We start from the raw sequence: 24,003 nt of genomic DNA, 5'->3' as shown, positions 1-24,003 counted from the left end.
CCACCCGGTTGACTCCACCGATGGACAGTTGTTAAGAGTATTGCAGTTTGTACGTCTGTTTATTCCTAAAATTTCAAATTGAATCGCTTTAACGGATGATCATAGAGAAGCATGTCATTCAACAGCGACGTCAAAAATTTACATCGCAGTTGTGCAGTTAATAAAAAAAAACCGGACAAGTGCGAGTCGGACTCGCCCACCGAGGGTTCCGTACTTGTTAGTATTTGTTGTAGCGGCAACAGGTTATCACGGTTCATGAGATACAGCCTGGTGACAGACAGACGGACAGCGAAGTCTTAGTAATAGGGTCCCGTTTTTACCCTTTGGGTACGGAACCCTAAAAACGGACAAAAAATTGTATATCAGCACTATCAGCAGTTTCTGACATCCCTCATTATTCACATGACAATGTTAAACAATTATTACATAAATATGTATGTGTAAACAAAACATTAATCCGCTCCGAGGACCTAAAATCATGTATTGCGATTGAACCGAACATGTAGTCCAGAATAGTCCAGATGCGACTGTAAGAGAGGTAGGGTATTCCACTATTTATAGCCGAGAATCACACGTGCGATAGGCCATATGGGCCCACGTAACGTGGCCAATTTCAGCACTGTAATACACGTACAATCGTAAAACTATTAGGTAAACCAAACGGTGCTGTCTTAGTCGACGGTGACTTGCGTGACTGTTACGAAAATCGATAGCAAATAATATTATTACTAACTAGCTTTTGCCCGCGACTTCGTCTGCGTAGAATTAGTAATTTGGGTACCTTAATTCTTAAACAAATCTGCTTTTAATACATCCTTTTTTCACCCCCAAATTGGTCCACACTATACATTTCCACTCCATTTTTTACACCCTTAAGGGATGATTTCTGGGATAAAATTATTCTATATCCTTTCCCACAGCTCAAACTATACCAAGTTTCATCTAAATCGGTTCAGCGGTTATTGATTCCCCATAAAAATTTTCACCCCCTTGAGGGGTGAGTTCTGGGATAAAAAGTATCCTATGTCCTTCCCCGGGACTCAAACTATCTGTATACCAAATTTCAACTAAATCGGTTCAGCGGTGAAGAGGTAACACACAGACAGACAGACAGATTTTCGCATTTATAATATTAGTATGGATTTGCATTTCAAGGACTGCGTTCTAGTTAGGTAATTTGAAGGTAATTTTGTAACTTTTTTTTTATATACTACGTCGGTGGCAAATAGTCCCCGTAGCCTATGTACGCCTGCAACTCCAGAGGAGTTACATGCGTGTTGCCGACCCTAACACTCCGCACTCTCGTTGAGCTCTGGCAACCTTACTCACCGGCAGGAACACAACACTATGAGTCTAGTGTTATTTGGCTGCGGTTTTCTGTAAGGTGGAGGTACTTCCCCAGTTGGGCTCTGCTCTAGATCTGGAATGACATCCGCTGTGCTGTGCCCTACCACACAAAGCTGTATTATAAGCAGGCATATAGAACTTTTCGCGGAAAAAACGAGTGTTTGAGAAAATAAAATATCGATAAATCTGTTATCGATAACTCTAATAAAAGTATTATATTAGTAGTAGTAATAAATTAATAAACAAAAGATGTAAATTCTACTACATGCAAGTTTTAGACCACGGGCCAGGCGCAAATTTCGCCAGTCATCGCATCCGGGCGACAACTCGTAAAGTGCGATGGGCGATGTGCAATGAAATGAACCCTCGCGGACGTCTGCTGCCTGTTCTGTTCTGTTGGTGGACTTGGTGGGTTGAGAATGGCAGCCAAACAAACACGTAAAACATTTTTTAATCGCCTCCCGATTGAAAGGTGGAGACAACTTCATCACGCTGCACTGACAAGAGCCCACAGCTCCTAAATTGAATGATGATTGAAACTTTGTGCAAGAAGTAGGCGACACGCCTAATTCAATGACTTGGCAAAGTTTCATAATTAGTAATATGTATCAAAAAGAGTTAAGGCGGCTTTTTTTACATGTTCATGCGACCAGCTGACGGCCTTTCACAATAACATCTAAACTATCTTCTGACAAAGTTTCAATCGGGAGGTGATGACTAAATTTAATTATTTTACGTGTTTGGGTGGCTGCAGTTCCTCAATCCATCAACGGAGCGGCAGCTGACATCCACGAGGGTTTATTACACATTATCCTTAACCACTTTACAAGTTTTCACCCGGAATGCTATTGGTCATGGAAATCTGTTCCTGGCCCACGGTCTATTTCAAAGATGTAATTTTCTTATTACAAGTATTTATTAAGAGGCCGTAGTCGATTTTGAAGCAAAAATTTTAAATTGATAGATTTAGTCGTTGAAATTATACACGTTTTGTTACGTAATATCTAAATAACAAGTATTGGTTTCTATTAGCACGTTTTCTCATCTTGCCTTTTAATTATGAGGTCGCGAGCGTGCGTCACCGGTAATATATGAAGAGAAGGGGCAGTTTTTAAAAATTCATCAAAAAATTATGGTGGTAAATTATACAAATTGATGTATTAGAATAGTTTCAGCAAATGTTGTAGATTGTTCAAGTATCCAAATTACGTTGAAATTAAGTCGATTTTTAGAGAAATTGTAACTTGTTTTGAAGTAATTTCTGGAGAAAATTGAATTCGTTTAACTTTCATTTCCTCGAACTCAAGTCATATAACAAAAATGTAATCTGATAAAGGTCAAGTACAGAATATGTGTAATACAAATTTACCATTTTTAGCAGTCCAAACTTTACAAAATTTACAAATAAGAGTGACAAAATCAGTGCTTTACGCGCGTTTACCTAAACGTCCATCAGAAAAAAAATCATTACGAATTTAGTGAGTCTGTTTTCAAAAAATTGATCTGATAAAAGGCAAGATAAGAAGACGTGCTAATAGAAACCAGTACTTGTTATTTCAATTTGGTAACAAAAGGTGTACAATTTCATCGACAAAATCTATCAATTTTACATTTTTGCGACTAAAATCGACACCGGCCTCTTAACTAAAGCTTATTTCATATAGTATTGGCACATAATTAGCTGTGTTTATATTTTATTTCATGGCGGGAATTTTTTTTACAATTACAGTTCAATCAGCAACCTTCAAAGTAATGGTGAAATAGTTATTTGTTATAAAAGGGTGCAAAGTTGTATTTTACCCGCGAGTGTGGAATTTCAACACACGAGAAGTAATAGTAGATTGTGTCACGAGGGAGCAAAATGACATATTTACGGCGAGGGCGTACAATTAAATCCTAAACGTAGCGAAGGATTCTATAATAGAATCCCGAGAGTAGCGACGAATTCTAAAGTAGAATCCTGAGCGTAGTGAGAGATTCAAGTGTGTTACGCCCAAGATGGAAATAATTTTGCTACCATGTGACCTGATGTGACACATTATATAGTATTGCTTTTCACATCACCTATGAGGTAATTATAATTTTTAATAATATTATTTAGGTTAAAAAAAAAATGCGCAAAAAAATGTTAAAATAGCAGAAAAGTGTTACTTTGATCTCTCCCAGTAGGGAAGAAAAGTGCCACTTTGATCCCTCCTAGCAGGGAAGGAAAAGCCCTTTTTCGAACTGGTAATGTGAAAATAGTTATTTGTTATACAAGGGTGCAAAGTTGTATTTTACCCGCGAGTGTGGAATTGAAACACGAGAAAGCGAAAGGATTCTATAGTTGAACCACGAGCGAAGCGAGTGGTTCTAAAATAGAATCCTGAGCGTAGCGAGTGTTTTAACACACGAGAAGTAAAATACATTTGCACCCGTGTGTAACACAAAACTTTTCCCCTCACTATAGCGAGGAAAGTGCAAAATCCACAGGCGTTAGATCATCTTCATCAACAGGAATCACTAATTTTTTTACGATATTATAACAAAAAACTGGAAATTCTGTACTTTTACATGAGAAGTTTTTAAGTAAAATTTTTGTTGACAATGTTGACATTTCTGACGTATGAAATGTCAATGATGCGTTTTGAAATTGCATCGACTTAACTTGTGCGTTCAGAATTATATTTAACATAATTATTAAAAAACAAACGTTTATTATGGAATTTTAGGGTTCTGACTTAAAATCATTAAATAAAGCTAAATCTGGTATTTTTTATTAGATTCTCAAACCATTTATTTAATGATAATTAATATCGAACGAACCATTATTATTAGCGTTTTACGTTTTGTTATCTGTCAAGCTACTTAAACACGCTCCATCCAAGGTCAAATTACTTTCCCCACTAGTGGATAAAATGCGTTTTTCCCCGCTTGTTTTAAAGGATAAAAGACGGCTTTCCGAGCTAGTGAGGGGAAAATACATTTGCACCCGTGTGTAACACAAAACTTTTCACCTTACTATAGCGAGGAAAGTGCAACATCCACATGCGTTAGATCATCTTCATTACTGGAATCACACATTTTTTACGATATTATAACAGAAAACTGGAAATGACAGAACTTGTGCATTTTTACGTGAGTCGGAGTCGGTAAGAAAAGTTTTATAGTAAAATAAATGTTTGTTGACAATGTTGACATTTCTGACGATGCGTTTTGAGATTGCATCGACTCAACTTGTGCGTTCAGAATTATATTTAACATCATTATTAAAAAAAAAAACAAATGTTTCTTATGGAATTTTAAGGTTTATGACTTAAAATCATTAAATAAAGCTAAATTTGGTATTTTTCAGAAAAAGTTCATGTCTGATTATAACTTTTTGCCAAATGTGTCATATTTGATACAAGCCATATAATCGCCGACTATAAGTACTTGTCCTTAACAACTAGTCATCAACAACTTTACGCCTCATCAACCCAATCTCAATGCGATTGAGGGTTTTCTCAAAATACTCCAATCTCCACCATCAAACCAGTTAGATGGTAGCATAACTTTGCATAACTACCGTGAAGTTTAACATACTGCTAGGTGTGTAGGTATTCAGCTCCATCAGATACTAGTTTTCATTCAGCTCGCAGGATTTAGCTTAAATCTATTCATATAAACACAAACATTGCGTGTTAAAATAAAGCCAGATATTCGAGTAATGTTAACTTCGAATGAGGGTTGAGGCGGTCAGCCAACACTTGGTTTCAAGAACACACAGCAAGAACATTAGAGGCCCCTCGTCGCTAGTGTCACGTCACGAGTGGTAAGAGAGCTAGCTTGGAATATTCAACATACCTTTAGATGCTAGTTTACATGTGTTTTTATCCGACTACGGCAATGTCAAAGAAAGTGTCATTATTTTAGTAGTCTATATCATCCATGGTCTATAACTCTATTCGTATTACGTGTTCCACAGTAGCGCTGAAACGACTGAAACGAATTTGATTCGTTCAGGGTCCAGTACCTCTCCCATACAAAGATTTTAACTTACATCCAGTTAAGCGACTATTAAAAAAAACCGCAGTAAGTTTAGTTTTTCATACCTGTTTATCTGAAAATGCCTACGATTTGAATCACATTCATATCGACAAAGAATCGTATCGGTATAATGTTATTCGGTGCCAACAGATGTCATTAACACCGCGACAAGTTTTATGCTATAAAAGAGCGTAGGCTACCCTACTCAAGTTTATAATACTTTGTTTATGAAATAAAGGAAAATTTGAATATTCGCCCAACTGGATCAGACGAATGTTCAAGGGGAGGGGTTCTACCAGCTGCAGCAGTGTGCGGCGAACACTTACCTCAACAGTCTTCATGAATATAGAACCTTATTTTTGGTTTATAACATAATTAATTAGTGATTTCGATAGCAGACACAAACACTACACACACTATGTACAAAATGTACTCACTTTGATGCTTATCAGCTAATTGTATGAGCGGGTTCGGCAGGTCCCGCCGCCGGTAGAAACACATGACTTTTGCTTCTACGTTGCCTGATGCCGTCTTGTTCAGTTCTTCTATCCGCCGGATTTGGTACGGAGACGTCGACGACGTCTCGAAATAGACGCAGTCTGTGCACAAAGAGAAAATTGTTAAATCCAGGTGTTACAATATTTACGATACAACAATTCAAAATATTTATCAGTACGGTTTTTACTCACTATTATTTTTAGTCGCTTTTGGCGACATGTCACAAAAGCGACTAAAAATAATAGTGAGTAAAAACCGTACTGATAAATATTTTGAAATATGTCTCACGATAGTTTAAGTGCGATACAACAATTGTAATATATAGTACGGATTGAGTGTGACATGTTTTCCGAAAACAAGGCATGTGATGTGTATGTTTATTTCAAGCTATGTACTTGAATAGATGTTCTTAAAAATACGTACTTAAGAACGTCTTGTCAAAGCCTTGAGAAAGTACTGTCAAGTCTGATAGTGCATATATTATGAATTTACAAAAATTGCATTATCTTCGATGCATAATTTTGGTAGGATAGTTCAGTGTTACTTTTTTAGAGCTCACCATGCACTCTACTTACCTACGCGCTAATATCAGGTGAACATGTTTTACTCCACCTGCCCAAGCCGAAAAGTTCACCTGATATTAGCACGACTGCAAATATTAAGCGTAGGTAAGTAGAGTAATATTAATGAGTTATCTTTAATACATGCATAATTTCTGTCAGGGCTCGGAACCGGCTTTATTTTTAAACCCGAAATAGACCAACATTTTTAATTATTTTATGCTCTTTACGTAGGACTGAATCATGTATTAAGGTAACAACTTCGTATTATTAGATTGTCCCATTAAAAATGAAATAATAAACCAAACAACGAAAAAGAACATAATAATACCGGTATTTTTGGTATGAAGAAAAAACCGGTTCCGAGCCTTGATTTCTGTAAATACCTAATAGTGAATATAAAATTATGCTAGATACATTTTTATTCATTACATTATGGATAACATCCTATAATTTCATTACTTAGTATGTTTAGTTCTTTCCTTTTTAGACATACATATTTTAGGAGCGAAAACCCGGGTTTACATGATGTCAATCTTTTGTTAACAATGTTTGCTGTTCTTTTGCAGATATTCAATCCATAAGGATAATCAGTGGCGTAGTAATCATGTTTCAGGCACCTCTTTTGCGCAAAGAGGAAAATGGTCATGTTAATATCTTGAAGTAAAGAAGTTAATTAACCTGGTTAGCATTATAATAATACATGATCGGTATAATATTCCTATATTTGTATTGTATAAAACTTCCTAATTGTCGATTGTTGGTTAGTTCCATCGCCATAAGCCGCTCATGTCGCGTGGAAAGTAGTTGGAGCGGAACGGATGGCCGGTCTGTATCAGCGGGTACCTTACCTGCACTTATGCCAGTTGCTCGTACCACATAACAACTAAAAATGGCGCTTATTACCGTTATACCACATAGACTAAATAGTTAACGCGCGCACAATGCGATGCTCCAGACCTTTCATACCAAACAAAGCCTATGTAACGACGTTAGTTGTGGACTATTAATCTTGTGACAATACTGTACTCACCTTTCTCTCGATTTATAGACAACTGGAGTTTGAGCTTTGTGCCGTCTTGTAGGAATAATAAATTAACTAATTGCATGTCACCTAGTGTTTCATTACCAAAACTAATACATCAAACCACGTTAGAATAATCTAAGGAGATATCGTATTTCGAATAGATGTTTCCATTCTAGTGCGATTTCGAGGTCACCTAAAATTAACTTACGATGAGACGTTGTGATTCGCCGTGGTATACCTATACTAAGATAGGCGGATGCTCTTTTCTACGTCAAACGAAAGATCACTGGAAAACTTTGTTTATCAATCACGGCTGAAGTTGGATTCGACATTATGTTTGTGCAGTTGTGCACGTCTGCAACTCATTTCATTTAAAATAAGTTATCTAATGATGTAATTACCGTTCTATATGTGGTGGCATTCTACTAAACAGGTAAGGTACCTATAGCGATAGCGCAATGAAACTTGGTACATCCTTGCAGTTTATTGCTCACCAGCCAATAAACAATCGACCAGGCCCGCCATTCCCGCCAAGCATCTACAAATCTAGATCGCGGTACTATCCTACCGCGACCCCGCTGTAAGAACGACACTCGTACTTTAATACCGATAGGTAAGTAGCTAGCTACACCCGCTGCCGTTCTGGTTCTATACATACCTACCAACGGCTATGTCCATAGCGTACCTAGCTATGCATACTCGCGTAGCTATGTGGGTATATAAGTTGGGCATTATGCGGCTGATAGCGGTGTTAACGTCCGTTCAGTTTTGCCAAGACTTTGGTGTATTTTTGGAACGTGTCAATAAGTAAGTGTATATTAAAATTAGCCTGGACACGTCATCGTGAGAGTACCGAAGATTTTGCTGTTTGGATCGCCACGTGTTATACGATATTCAACACTCAATAAATGTGCATGCAAAATATAACTACTGGGATGGGAAGAACTCGGGTTGGTTTCATCGAGAATAACTGAAGATATTATCTTAATAATTATCGTGAGTGAATAGATTACGTTAAAATAATCACCAACTGGAACTTTGTGAATATTGGATATCGGAAGCATATTGTCGGAATATTTATTAAATTTTGAGAACCTTCCGGTCCGGTTCCGGGCATACGGTTGTGAAACATGGGCATGCACTAAGAAAAACATACAAAAGATTGCGGTTTGTCAACACGGCATGGAAAGAAACATGCAACGAATAAGAATAAATGACAGATGGAGACTGACAATAATCAGGAAAAAAACCAAAGTTAGAGACGTAGCCAGAGAAAAAAGAAAATGGAGGTGGACAGGTCGCATGTCAATATCGAAAATAGACAAATGAACACAAAATATACCCAACTGGTTCCCTACATACAGCAAGAGAGGTCAGGGACACCCGAAAATTAGATGGGAGGACGATTTCCCACCAAAGTGGCTAAGAACCGCTCGAAACAGAGACGACTGGAAAGCTTCAGAGGAAGCTTTTGTCGGAAACCCCGACAACCTGACTAGTGAAAATCATTAAGCAATTATAAAGAAACTAAACATAACTTTAAATGAGTCAGTGATTAAAGGCTAATTGTATTGTATTGTATTTGAGAACCTTACCAATGAAAGCTATGTTTAAACTTGCAGTTGACAAATCCAAAATCGGGTCATCTTCGGTTGTAGGTACCTATTTTTTTTTCAAATACAACAGAACAGTACTTAGCTGACTAATCATATGTAATCGTAAGTTCTAATCAAGTGGGATCTAAAAAAACAAATGATAAACTCCTACCAATCATAAACCTGTAAGTCACTCATCTCATCGGTGTTTCATAAGAAGAATGCTGTGTAAAAATGGCTGCCAAACTAATCAATTACAATCAATGATTAGGGGATGTATCCGAAGGGTGTCAAATGGGAACCTATTAGGTACTAGGCCTTCGCTGTTTGTTTGTCAACAAGCTAGCCCTTCCACTGTTTTTCTTTTAGTAGGTATAGGCTATTACTATTAAAAACTATAACATTAAGTCACATGCGAACCAAGTTTCGTATACTTTCTGCCGGGTAGGACTATATTTGAAGGTAAGAGTTTGTGCTAGGTACAAGGCGATAAAAGCTAGTTAATCGATTTTCAGCGCGATTGATGACCTCATGGCGAGGTTAATTTCTAAAGCACACCATACGAACGGTGTTACGATGCTAACGACTAAAAGTCTTAAACTCCTAAAGGTCTGACGAAGATTATCAGTATCACATATTCTACTTAAATGCAATGAGACATGCTAACGTTTATTACTGACTAAAGTGACTAAAATAGGGCAATCAAATATAGTTGAGAGAATAATATGCTCACAAACATCTGATCACGACGCCATTGTCCAAACCTTATAAACTAGTTCAGAATGTTCAGATATTATATTGTTGGGTAAGGCGTCATTCATTTATTACGTAAGACGATTTTTGCCAGTTTGACCCCCTTCCTCCCCTATGTAAGAAAAAAAAGGCTGACCCCCTCCCCCCTATATTGGCAATATTACGTAAGAATCTACAGGAAAAAATTAGTACACGTTTTTTTGTTGTTTTGTTTTTGTTTTAGTGTTTATTAAAAAAAAAAAAACATTTTTGGAACGTATATTTGTACCTTTAAAGGTACTGGAGCCCGTTTAAGCTAACTCTGCACCGTGTTTGATAGCATAGTGTGGGTCAGTGTTATTTTAAACGTCATAATTTCATAGAAATTAAAAAAACATCGCTCTTTGTGATCTTACTTAAGAACTATGAAAACCCCCTCCCTCCCCCTTGTAAGAAAAAAATAAGATATGTTCGACCCCCCTCCGTCCATAATCGTTTTACGTAATAAATGAATGGCGCCTAACCTAACGTATTTGCGTGGGACTGAGAGACTGCGTGAGGTTTTTGATTTTCAAGTATCCCCGTGTTTATGTTTGTCGATTCATGGTTCTTTTAGTTTTCAGTGTCCCTTTAGAGTTCAGTTTCAGTAGTCAACAAGAAAGGAGCCTATATTACCATTCGTGATGTCCGCCACGTCAAGCGCGGGCAGCGCGGTTTACCCAAAAGGCCCTGTACCTAACTACAAGAAAGCTGTAACTTGGCATGGGTACATACATACATCATGTGTAGAAGGCGAAATCCGAAAAAAAAAACGATCGGAATTACTCCTTTATTACCAACTGAACTATTAATTTCGCTAATAAAAACGATCTCTGTTTGTAGGACAGATTTCACTGATTTCGATTCCGGGGATGTAGGTAACACAATGAATTGTATCGGGCATGTTTAAAATTATCTGACACGCATTTTTACGGTTTTATAAAGTCTGAATCGGCAGTCCTAGAATTCATATTTCGGTACCTAATTTTTAGTTTTTAGAATTTTCTCACTGCTGCTTTTGAATGGCTCACCCAGGAAAACATGGGCTTGAAGGCTACGCTGATTAATGAATGTGATTATTAGTTATAGGTTTATACGTAGATGTTAGGTTTAGATAACATGGTTACCTATCGAAAATCTAAACGTAGGTAAAGGCATGTCCTGAAATTTTGAGAAGCTCGACTTATACAAACATAGGAACCGTATTAAAAATACATGGCATGTCACTCATGTATGTCATTGGAAAAAACGGTGTACTTTAACAGCAACGGTCTTAACTGACCATCGCTGGATCTTATTTGTTTGCAATAAGATTTACGAATTGTTAGTTAACAGGTGGACGTGGACGGGTAGTTGCGGTCCCGTGGAGTAAATGCCTCGCGACTACGTTCCTGTAGCACACTCTTTCTTCTAGACACACACGTTAGCATGCTAGGATATAGACACCTACTTTAGTTGGGACTTGGGTTTTGACTTTGCATTGTGAATCGCCATCATACGCCTATCGCCTATCTGGCCCTATCTATACTATTCAAAGTGAATCTATCTAAACACGCAACCTAACGCCTTTAAAACATAGAGCCGTGTTTGATACTTGTATGTCTTGTTCGTTCTAATCGGTACGGTACCCTTTACCACGTCTGCGCCAGAAAATCTACATCAATTGTAAAGGAATTAAATCTGCAGTACCTATCTTGTCAACTTCTTTACTAGAAGACTTACTAGATAGGGTGGTCTGTCTGTTAATGGTCAGTAAAATGAAACTTCGTTTAAGGTCCAAATGTTGAGAGGGTTAAGAGGTCTGAGAAAAGAGTGACAAACAATTCATCTCTCAGAGGTACAGTCAAGGGCATAAATAAATATACATTCCCAAAGTTTTAAAAATATGTGTACGCTCTTACACCTTAGACAATAAAGTCGTGTTCACATATTTTTGAGCCATTTGTCTGGATCGATATTTTTGCCTTCGACTGTACTGTGCTGGGCAAGCACATACGTATCGTTGGTCAGGTTGTAATTGCAAATGTGACATAGGTACGCTTTAAGGCTAATACACAACAGATGTCTATGTATCCAAACAAAAAATTGTTATGCCTGAAACCCTGCCCCGGCTTCGCACGGGTTACACAAAACCTTCAAATTATACATCTAAACCTTCCTTAGGAATTATTCTATTGATAGGTGAAAAACCGCATGAAAATCCGTTCAGTAGTTTTTGAGTTTATCGCGAACATACATACACACAGACAGACGCGGCGGGGGACTTTATTATATAAGGTGTAGTGATTGAGTTTTTTTTACTTGAAGTGCCACATGGCGAAACAATATCAAATCAAAGATATACTTTATCGTTCGTCAAACTTAAGTACCGTGAAGTTCAAGGTCATATAGCATAAATATATGAATATGAGTTATTAGCGTAATATATGGATTTTTTGCTATCTTTCGTACGCATCTATAGGGCCTATAGCAGACCAAACCAAACGGACGATCAGGGTCGTAATACTTCTCAACTTCTCATTGACACTCGCGTGGTCGTAGGTAGGGTGAGAGAGATAGTGATATGATCCCAGAGTCGTCTGTTTGGTTTGGGTCTACTATAGTAAATCTAAGCTATATAATAAAAATTACCTAAGATAAAGCTGGGTCATTTTAAATTATCCGCGAAAATAATTTAAAAAAATTTGACGTACCTACTTTTCAGTTGCAACGGTCGTAACAATCAACCAAATGCTTATAATTACTCGCAGAGAAACAGTTGCGGAAAAAACGTACACATGTGTCAAGAATTCCAATGTAAAGCTTTCATAATGAAGATGTCGATTTTTTAAGATATAGACGTGCTCGGCCGCTGAGTTCCTGCGTGCTTTAGAAAATAGTTAGTAAAATAATAATTTGCGCCGACTGACTGGTCGGTCGAGTTCTCAGACAGGACCAGTTCATTGTTCGGAAACGCTCAGTACGTGGCTTTCACCAACGCACGACGTCACCGTAATGGGGCATAGCGCACTCCTAGGTTGATAGGGTACGTAGTACGTACCTACGTGATCCACTTTAGGCTATCACATTTACCGATATAGATATCATTTCTCATTTCTTTTAGCGTGTTTATATTAGGGTCCATGTAAGCTTTATTAATACGTGTCTTAGTTATCACATCTCAAAGTTACATATGCGACCTGACCTACATACCCTCGTGAAGTTGACCACCCCATTTCGTTTGCCCGCAAATGGCATATCTATATCGTTAGTTCATCGTTAGTTCACGTTTGTTCAGTAGGTAAAATCGTTAGGACCCGATTCCAAAGTCGATTTTTTTTAAAAAAAAAAGGGGTGGCTGTCTTCACGCTAGCCACCCCAAACCACTTTTTGTTAGTTTTTTTGGTCTAGATAGCAAGATATTCGTTAGTTCATGATTGTTCAGGCATTGGAATCGTTAGGACCCGATTCCTTCATTTTTTATTTTTTTTTAAAGTGGGGTGGCTGTCTTCACGCTAACCACCCCACCCAGAAATCAGTCAAACTAACCATGTGAATCCATCGGGCGACGTTAGTTCACGTTTGTTCAGGCATTAAAATCGTTAGGATCTCAATAGATTTGCTATAAAAAAATAAAATCAAAAAATTCATATTGGCCGGCCGAGATAGTTCAGCAGGGGGGGCGTAACAAGCAATCGACACAGATACTAACGATTCTATGCCCTAAATAAGCATCTATAGACGATATATAACCGATACAGTACGGTAACTTGCGGGTATTCAGAACAGATTAAAAGATTTTCGTGGTTTTTTTTTTTTTTATTCTATGGTGGTGGCTGTCTTCACGCTAGCCACCCCAAACCACTTTTTGTTAGTTTTTTTGGTCTAGACAGCAAGATATTCGTTAGTTCATGATTGTTCAGGCATTGGTAGCGTTAGGACCCGATTCCTTCATTTTTTTTAAAAAAGTGGGGTGGCTGTCTTCACGCTAACCACCCCACCCCGAAATCAGTCAAAATAACCATGTGAATCCATCGGGCGACGTTAGTTCACGTTTGTTCAGGCATTAAAATCGTTAGGATCTCAATAGATTTGCTATAAAAAAATAAAATCAAAAAATTCATATTGGCCGGCCGAGATAGTTCAGCAGGGGGGGCGTAACAAGCAATCGACACAGATACTAACGATTCTATGCCCTAAATAAGCATCTATAGACGATATACAACCGATACAGTACGGTAACTTGCGGGTATTCGAAACAGATTAAAAGATTTTCGTGGTTTTATATTTTTTTTATTCTATGGTGGTGGCTGACTTCACGCTAGCCACCCCAAACCACTTATTGTTTGTGTTTTTGATCTAGACAGCAAGATATTCGTTAGTTCATGATTGTTCAGGCATTGGAATCGTTAGGACCCGATTCCTTCATTTTTTTTTTTAAAGTGGGGTGGCTGTCTTCACGCTAACCACCCCACCCCGAAATCAGTCAAAATAACCATGTGAATCCATCGGGCGACGTTAGTTCACGTTTGTTCAGGCATTAAAATCGTTAGGATCTCAATAGATTTGCTATAAAAAAATAAAATCAAAAAATTCATATTGGCCGGCCGAGATAGTTCAGCCGGCGGGCGTAACAAGCAATCGACACAGAAACTAATGATTCTATGCCCTAAATAAGCATCTATAGACGATATATATAACCGATACAGTGCGGTAACTTGCGGGTATTCGAAACAGATTAAAACATATTCGTGGTTTTATATTTTTTTTATTCTATGGTGGTGGCTGACTTCACGCTAGCCACCCCAAACCACTTATTGTTTGTGTTTTTGGTCTAGACAGCAAGATATTCGTTAGTTCATGATTGTTCAGGCATTGGAATCGTTAGGACCCGATTCCTTCATTTTTTTTTTTAAAGTGGGGTGGCTGTCTTCACCCTAACCACCCCACCCCGAAATAAGTCAAAATAACCATGTGAATCCATCGGGCGACGTTAGTTCACGTTTGTTCAGACATTAAAATCGTTAGGATCTCAATAGATAAAAAAATAAAATCGAAAAATTCATATTGGCCGGCCGAGATAGTTCAGTAGGGAGGGTGTAACAAGCAATCGACACAGATACTAACGATCTAAGCCCTACATAAGCATCTATAGACGATATAACACCGACACAGTACGGTAATTTGGCGGCATTAAATAAGGTTAGACAGGCAATAATAAAATGCAAAAACTTTAACTTATGCTCCTAAGTCGACGGCTGAAAAAAATACTCAGAATCGGGTCCATACGATGCCACTTGCAGAATAATATCAGCCGACCATGCTGATTCAAGATAGGTAGGTCATTTGCGGGCGATCAAAGCAGATTTTGCGGAAAAAAATAAAACTTGAAAATTTGAATAACCCAACTTATGCTCCTAAGTCGACGGTTGAAAAAAATACTCGGAATCGGGTCCTTACGATGCCCCTTACAGAATAACATCAGCAGACCATGCTGATTCAAGATAGGTAGGTCATTTGCGGGCGATCAAAGCAGGTTTTGCGAAAAAAATAAAATTTGAAAATTTTAATAACCCAACTTATGCTCCTAAGTCAACGGCTGAAAAATATACTCAGAATCGGGTCCTTACGATGCCACTGGCAGAATAACATCAGCAGACCATGCTGATTCAAGATAGGTAGGTCATTTGCGGGCGATCAAAGCAGATTTTGCGCAAAAAAAAACTTGAACATTTGAATAACCCAACTTATGCTCCTAAGTCAACGGCTGAAAACAATACTCAGAATCGGGTCCTTACGATGCTACTTGCAGAATAACATCAGCCGACCATGCTGATTCAAGATAGGTAGGTCATTTGCGGGCGATCAAAGCAGATTTTGCGCAAAAAAAAAAGAACTTGAACATTTGAATAACCCAACTTATGCTCCTAAGTCAACGGCTGAAAAAACACTCAGAATCGGGTCCTTACGATGCCACTTGCAGAATAACATCAGCCGACCATGCTGATTCAAGATAGGTCATTTGCGGGCAATCAAAGAATATTTTGCGGAAAAAAATAAAACTTAAATACTCGTATTTTAATAACCCAACTTATGCTCCTAAGTCGGCGGCTGAAAAAAATACTCAGAATCGGGTCCTTACGATGCCACTTGCAGAATAACATCAGCCGACCATGCTGATTCAAGATAGGTAGGTCATTTGCGGGCGATCAAAGCAGGTTTTGCGGAAAAAAATAAAATTTGAAAATTTTAATAACCCAACTTATGCTCCTAAGTCAACGGCTGAAAACAATACTCCGAATCGGGTCTTTACGATGCCACATGCAGAATAATATCAGCCGACCATGCTGATTCAACATAGGTAGGTCATTTGCGGGCGATCAAAGCATATTTTGCGGAAAAAAATAAAACTTAAATACTCGTATTTTAATAACCCAACTTATGCTCCTAAGTCGACGGCTGAAAAAAATACTCAGAATCGGGTCCTTACGATGCCACTTGCAGAATAACATCAGCAGACTATGCTGATTCAAGATAGGTAGGTCATTTGCGGGCGATCAAAACAGATTTGCCGGAAAAAAAATTTAATTACCCAACTTATGCTCCTAAGTCGACGGCTGAAAAAAATACTCAGAATCGGGTCCTAACGATGCCACTTGCAGAATAATATCAGCCGACCATGCTGATTCAAGATAGGTAGGTCATTTGCGGACGATCAAAGCAGGTTTTGCGGAAACAAATAAAATTTGAAAATTTGAATAACCCAACTTATGCTCCTATGTCAACGGCTGAAAAAAATACTCAGAATCGGGTCCTTACGATGCCACTTGCAGAATAACATCAGCCGACCATGCTGATTCAAGATAGGTAGGTCATTTGCGGGCGATCAAAGCATATTTTGCGGGAAAAAAAAAACTTAAATACTCATATTTTAATAACCCAACTTATGCTTCTAAGTCGACGGCTGAAAAAAATACTCAGAATCGGGTCCTAACGATGCCACTTGCAGAATAACATCAGCCGACCATGCTTATACAAGGTAGGTAGGTCATTTGCGGGCGATCAAAGCAGGTTTTGCGGAAAAAAATAAAATTTGAAAATTTGAATAACCCAACTTATGCTCCTAAGTCAACGGCTCAAAAAAATACTCAGAATCGGGTCCTTACGATGCAACGTGCAGAATAACATCAGCAGACCATGCTGATTCAAGATAGGTAGGTTATTTGCGGGCGATCAATGCAGATTTTCCGGAAAAAAGTAAAACTTGAAAATTTAAATAACCCAACTTAAGCTTTTAAGGCGACAGCTGAAAAAAATACTCAGAATCGGGTCCTTACGATGCCACTTGCAGAATAACATCAGCAGACCATGCTGATTCAAGATAGTAAGGTCATTTGCGGGCGATCAAAGCAGACTGCGGATAAAAATAAAACTTAAAAACTCGTATTTAAATAACCCAACTTATCCTCCTAAGTCGACGGCTGAAAAAAATACTCAGAATCGGGTCCTTACGATGCCACTTGCAGAATAACATCAGCCGACCATGCCGATTCAAGATAGGTAGGTCATTTGCGGGCGATCAAAGCAGATTTTGCGGAAAAAAATAACTTGAAAATTTGAATAACCCAACTTATGCTCCTAAGTCAACGGCTAAAAAAAATACTCAGAATCGGGTCCTTACGATGCCACTTGCAGAATAACATCAGCAGACCATGCTGATTCAAGATAGTGAGGTCATTTGCGGGCGATCAAAGCATACTGCGGAAAAAAATTAAACTTAAATACTCGTATTTTAATATAACACAACTTATCCTCCTAAGTCGACGGCTAAAAAAAATACTCAGAATCGGGTCCTTACGATGCAACGTGCAGAATAACATCAGCAGACCATGCTGATTCAAGATAGGTAGGTTATTTGCGGGCGATCAATGCAGATTTTCCGGAAAAAAGTAAAACTTGAAAATTTAAATAACCCAACTTAAGCTTTTAAGGCGACAGCTGAAAAAAATACTCAGAATCGGGTCCTTACGATGCCACTTGCAGAATAACATCAGCAGACCATGCTGATTCAAGATAGTAAGGTCATTTGCGGGCGATCAAAGCAGGTTTTGCGGAAACAAATAAAATTTGAAAATTTGAATAACCCAACTTATGCTCCTATGTCAACGGCTGAAAAAAATACTCAGAATCGGGTCCTTACGATGCCACTTGCAGAATAACATCAGCCGACCATGCTGATTCAAGATAGGTAGGTCATTTGCGGGCGGTCAAAGCATATTTTCCGGGAAAAAAAAAACTTAAATACTCATATTTTAATAACCCAACTTATGCTTCTAAGTCGACGGCTGAAAAAAATACTCAGAATCGGGTCCTAACGATGCCACTTGCAGAATAACATCAGCCGACCATGCTTATTCAAGGTAGGTAGGTCATTTGCGGGCGATCAAAGCAGGTTTTGCGGAAAAAAATAAAATTTGAAAATTTGAATAACCCAACTTATGCTCCTATGTCAACGGCTCAAAAAATACTCAGAATCGGGTCCTTACGATGCCACTTGCAGAATAACATCAGCAGACCATGCTGATTCAAGATAGGTATGTCATTTGCGGGCGATCAAAACAAATTTGCCGAAAAAAATAAAACTTGAAAATTTTAATAACCCAACTTATGCTCCTAAGTCGGCGGCCAAAAAAAATACTCAGAATCGGGTCCTTACGATGCCACTTGCAGAATAACATCAGCAGCCCATGCTCCTAAGGACTCTGTACATTATAAAACTTATCGGCAATCTGATCTGGGGGCACGGCAGTGCCCCCGCCAAGTCGAGCAAAACAAAGAAGCACGGCCGTACCATCCTTTTCTCGAAGCCATTCAGGCCATTTTCAACGTCCTGTAATTTTGTGCTGGCTAAAGCTAGAGCCCTGAATTTTCAGTGACATATAGGGCATAATATGGCTTACATATATTCCCAAGAACATTCAATTTGAACTTGTAGTTTAAGAATTATTGCACGTCAAAGTTCCTTATTTTTGTCACTGACACACTCACTCACTGATCATCATAATTCTAAGGTACTTCTAGCCAACCAACACGCTTCAAATTTTAAACATAAGTAGTTTTTAGCTTAACAAGCCATAAAAAACCTAAGAATATAGCAATATCTGTCTCGTTTTAAATATTTAGGAACTGCATAAGTAAGTTTGTATTCCCATATGAATATATTCTATTAAAAAGTTACTTTTGCAGTTCCAACAAATAGTAGGTAAAGGTCTAAGATGTACGATGTGTGTATAAAGATGTGTATAGTATGAGCAGGGGGGTGTCACTGCGCAGTTTAGGTATATTTGGCCGGCGCACCGCCCGGGCAGGTGTATGGGCTGCCGCTCGGTTCGCACGATAGTGGTGTCACGTGGCGCTCGCGCAAAATTGAAAATACGCAATGGCTTCGAAACCTAAATCGCGATCTAATCTGTATAAAAGATAATGTTCTGTTTACGGATGTCTGAATAAACGGAAGAACAAGGAAGCAGAAAAAACATTTTTTTTAATTCCGGACTATATTGACCGACATATTTTCAAAGGAATAAGTACTTCTGTGGCATACCTACTTCCGTGAGAATCAGACATACTATCTCCGGCTAAAAATTGTATGTTTACAGAATGTACGTTTGTAATTCCTACATATTTATCTTAAAAATAATAAATCAGTAGGTATAGGTGCAGAAACTTGTCAAGTGACAACCCCGTGCCGACACTCGCAGCTCGGTCATAAAACTGCGGCGCGCAAAGAATATTCACGGTTCGTGCGCGGTTATAAGTTTCAATTTTGCTTGCAGGCGGCGAGTGTAGGTATAATTTTATACCTAAATCTGGCTTTTGTGAAGAAGTGAATTTTTTGTATGGTAGTACTATTAGTTATTCTGTGGTATGAGTATGGTATGGCTATGAGTATGGTAAGAATTTGAATATGGTATAGGTTCATACCATACATATGGCACTAGTGTGCGGGTATGGTGTGGGATGGGGACTTGGGTATGAGTATTGGATGAATACAAGTATAGCTTGGTATGACCATGAGTATTGTACAGGTATGAGTACGAGTACGAGTAACAGGTATAGTGTGAGACGGGTATGAGTATGAGCTTTCAGAAAAGTGGTAGCTGACGTACAAGAAGTAGTACCCGAAAAGACGGACTGCCTACAAAAAGAGATGAGATCCCAAAACTTCTACAACAAAAAAGTTTAGAGATGTAATATGATACCAAGTCTGTTATTTTAGTCAGTGCCGGGGGGTGTTAAAACCGCATCAACATTAGATAACTTTAATTTTTAATACATATAATGACTTGGCAATCGCACAATATAATGCTTTACTCGTACCGTACTCCTATAGTATTTTATACAATCGTGATATAATAGAGAGCTTTTCAGTCGAGTACCGTGTTTAAGCAACGAAGCTTGCTGAGTTGCTTAAGGTACGAGATTGAAAAGCTTGATTATATCACTATTGTATACAATACTTTTTTCTACGAGACAAAAAAATAATACTTTCAACTAGTAGAATCATATAAGTAAACAAACCAAAAGTATACAGCTAAGATACGCGAGCTGCCGCAGCCCGCGATACCTCGCGCCCCGGCCGCCGGGTCCGGCGCCCCCGGCGGGTTGGTCAACGACACCTCCTCGTAACTGTACCTGCTCCTTGCTAAATTCAGTTTTAAGACAGTTTTTTTCTCGATTTTGGCCACCGTAGCCTATGGAGACTAACAAGCAACGCTAAGCGGTTTCCGTAGGGTATGGATGTTGCTATATGAAGGGTGTCACATGCGCGTTTATGACTTACGAAGCGCGGAGCAGGTACCAGGGTCTCATGAGTTACGAGGAGGTGTCGTTGACCAACCCGCCGGGGGCGCCGGGCCCGGCGGCCGGTGCGCGTACGAGTATAAAGGTATCGCGGGTCGCGGCAGCTCGCGTATCTTAGCTGTATACTTTTGGTTTGTTTACTTACGTATATGATTCTATAGGTACTAGTTGAAACTATTATTTTTTTGTCTCGTAGAAAAAGTATTGTATACAATAGTGATATAATCAAGCTTTTCAATCTCGTACCTTAACTTAAGCTACTCAGCAAGCTTCGTTGCTTAAACACGGTACTCGACTGAAAAGCTCTCTATTATATCACGATTGTATAAAATACTATTTTCTCAAACATGCTATGTAATATTGATATTACGTTCTTTATATTAGGCTGGGAAGTATCACGTTTCAGGCGCGGCTAGACGAGAGGTCTGTAATGAAATTTCATACAGTGGCAGGCCTAGGCCGGGAAGTGGCTTTTTTTAATTTCTATTTCACATATAATTGTGGCACAGTATCATGGCATTCAGCCATTTAAAAAAAACTATAAACAATATTTGCTTTTTGGTTCGTTTATGACATTCTGCCAATACGCCTATTAAAAAAAAAAAAATTTGTTTGTGTTTTTTTTTTTTAACCTGACGGGCTCTATGGCACTAGGGCCATTAGAGCGGTAGGACTGTGTGGGGGGATGGTAGCCTGGGGAAAATCCAGGACCCTTCCGCATCACACGAGACGGTTTTGCTACGCTGGAATACTCCTAAAGAGTTTAAAAAAACAATAAACGATATTTGATTATATATAGTTGGTCAAGCAAATCTTGTCAGTAAATAAGAACAAAAAAAACTACTCATCCTTGTCTTTTGGGTGTTAGTACTAGTGTAAGACAAAGATAGTATGATGATTCTCTCTGTCTATGTTTGAAATAAGACAGTCCTTTGACAAACTATAGACCTATATTAAACGTTTGAGAAAAGCACTATACATACATCGGCGTGAAAACGGGTTGTCGGCCTCATAACTATATTCTATTCGGCCGGCAACCCCTTTCTTCCCGGCCTCTGTAGTAATGTACTATTAATGCTCAAGCTGCATGTGATTAGCGCTAGCGTTATGTTCAATTAGAATTATTTTTAAAAGTTGATGATCCTTGTGTCATTATGCAGCCGTGCGATGGCCAAGTCATTATACGTATTAAAAATTTAAGATATCTAATATTAATGCCGTTTTAACGCCCCTGGCACTGACTAAAATAACCGACTCGGTATCATATTACATCTCTAAAGGTTCATCCACATTCATGCGCGAATTGCGGCTTCGCGCCGTGATTCGCGCATGAGTGTGGAGGGACCTTAAACTTTTTTGTAGTAGAAGTTTTGGGTTGCGAGACGGGCATCATTTTACATGTACGAGTAATGTTTTTGATGGAATTAAATTGTCTGATCAAATCAGATGGTGGACGCAAACGCCAATTTGGCTCGATTCGGTCAATTCGGAGGCGGACTAGCACTTGTTAGTTTAAGAGTTCCGTACCCAAAGGGTAAAAACGGGACCCTATTACTAAGACTCCACTGTCCGTCTGTCTGTCACCAGGCTGTATCTCATGAACCGTGGTACCTAGACAGTTGAAATTTTCACAGATTATGTATTTCTGTTGCCGCTATAACAACAAATAATACTAAAAAGTACGGAACCCTCGGTGGGCGAGTCCGACTCGCACTTGTCCGGTTTTATAATTTTAGGATAGACAGTTTAGAAGTTATTTATTTTGTTTTAGAGCGCTCAAATATCATATCACCATGACGCCAATTTTTCATCATCAAATCGGTCGATTTTATCATATCGTCTGTACTGGGCTTATTTGCCAGTAGAAAAAGCGCGAAATTAAAATTTTCTATGGGAAGTCAACTCTTGGTGCCTAAATTTTTTTAAAATTTGCCGCGTTTTTCTACTGACAAAGTCGGTGGACCAGAGCATTTTAAATTTAATTACGGTTTCGCTTCATGTTGTAGGACACATATGTATTGGGCCAACACAGGTTAATTAAAGGAGTTTATGCGGTGGGCCGGAACGAGATGGCAACATGGCTTTCTCCTTACGACGCTGGTGTGGTTTGAGACATGTTCGATTGTTGGACGGTGCAGCAAATTTAATTGATCGATCAAATGTGGCAATGTAACGCAAATCTCATGCGATCATCGATTAAGCCTGCCCGCAGACGTTTCGCAAAATTTTCCGTACGGAATCACATGTACAAGCGAGACAGCACTATGCATTTGTTTCCACCTGTCATTCGGTTTCCGTATGGAATGACAGGTGCAAGCGAGACAGCGCTTTGCATTTGTAGAGCGTCGTCTCGTTCCCACCTGTCATTCCGTATGGAAACCGAATGAAAATTCCAAACGTCTGCGGTAAGGCTGGCCTCAGACGTTCGGTTTCCTGATCAGGAATCCGAATGAGGGCTATCGTTTTTTTGCTCACCAGTTGGCGCCTCTGTTGATGGTGGTCCAAAAGACTAAAGAACAGCTGTAAGTCATAAATAAATAAATAAATATTATAGGACATTCTTACACAGATTGACTAAAGTCCCACGGTAAGCCCAAGGAGGCTTGTGTTATGGGTACTCAGACAACGATATATATAATATATAAATACTTAAATACATAGAAAACACCTATGACTCAGGAACAAATATCTGTGCTCATCACACAAATAAATGCCATTACCGGGATTCGAACCCAGGACCATCGGCTTCACAGGCAGGGTCACTACCCACTAGGCCAGACCGGTCGTCAAAACGGGTGTCATTGAAGTGACAAGTGACATTTGACATTTCGAACTTGGCGAAGACCACCATCCACACTAGCGCCCCTAGCGGCGAATTCATACGCGTTAGCCCTCATTGGGAATACAGATTCGGAATTTTGTAACCATAGCGCACACATTCGATTATTTGCGTTAGGTCTCATTCTCACGAGCGCTTTTTCAACGCGCGTTAAAAAAGCGTTTGAATGACACTAATGGAAACATGTGTATTTATTCACACGATAGCGGTAGCGCGTTTTATGAAGCGTTGTTGGATTTCAACTTTAAGCCTTGGTAGTTAAATCGAATTTAGCGTGCGGGCAATTTCAAGCGTTTGTTTAACGCGCGTTGAAAAAGCCCTCGTGTGATGGGGCCTTAGGCCAGGATTACACTTGTAAGTTTTACTTACGTAAGTAGGGACAAAGCTATTTGCTAGAATGAGATAACGATATTTATATCTCATTCTGTAGTATAGCTGTGCCCCTACTTACGTAAGTAAAACTTACAAGTGTAATCCTGGCCTCAGGGCAAACATACGGAATTTTCGATCGGTTTC

General features: G+C 38.9%; 1 protein-coding gene across 2 annotated transcripts in view; it reads right to left on the bottom strand.

Moving 5' to 3' along the window:
* Window positions 1-24,003, bottom strand: part of LOC134748239 (metastasis-associated protein MTA3) — a 138,923-nt gene that overhangs the window by 100,746 nt on the left and 14,174 nt on the right. For both annotated transcript variants that reach the window (XM_063682965.1, XM_063682964.1), the window contains exon 2: window positions 5,793-5,954. In XM_063682965.1, the coding sequence (XP_063539035.1) occupies window positions 5,793-5,954 (162 nt within the window). The remainder of the gene's footprint in view (window positions 1-5,792; window positions 5,955-24,003) is intronic.

The sequence above is a fragment of the Cydia strobilella genome, chromosome 16, assembly GCF_947568885.1.
Source record: "Cydia strobilella chromosome 16, ilCydStro3.1, whole genome shotgun sequence".
In the NCBI taxonomy this organism is placed as follows: Eukaryota; Metazoa; Arthropoda; class Insecta; order Lepidoptera; family Tortricidae; genus Cydia; species Cydia strobilella.
Note: the sequence above shows the minus strand (reverse complement) of the source record. Positions and strands in the feature narration are given on the sequence as shown.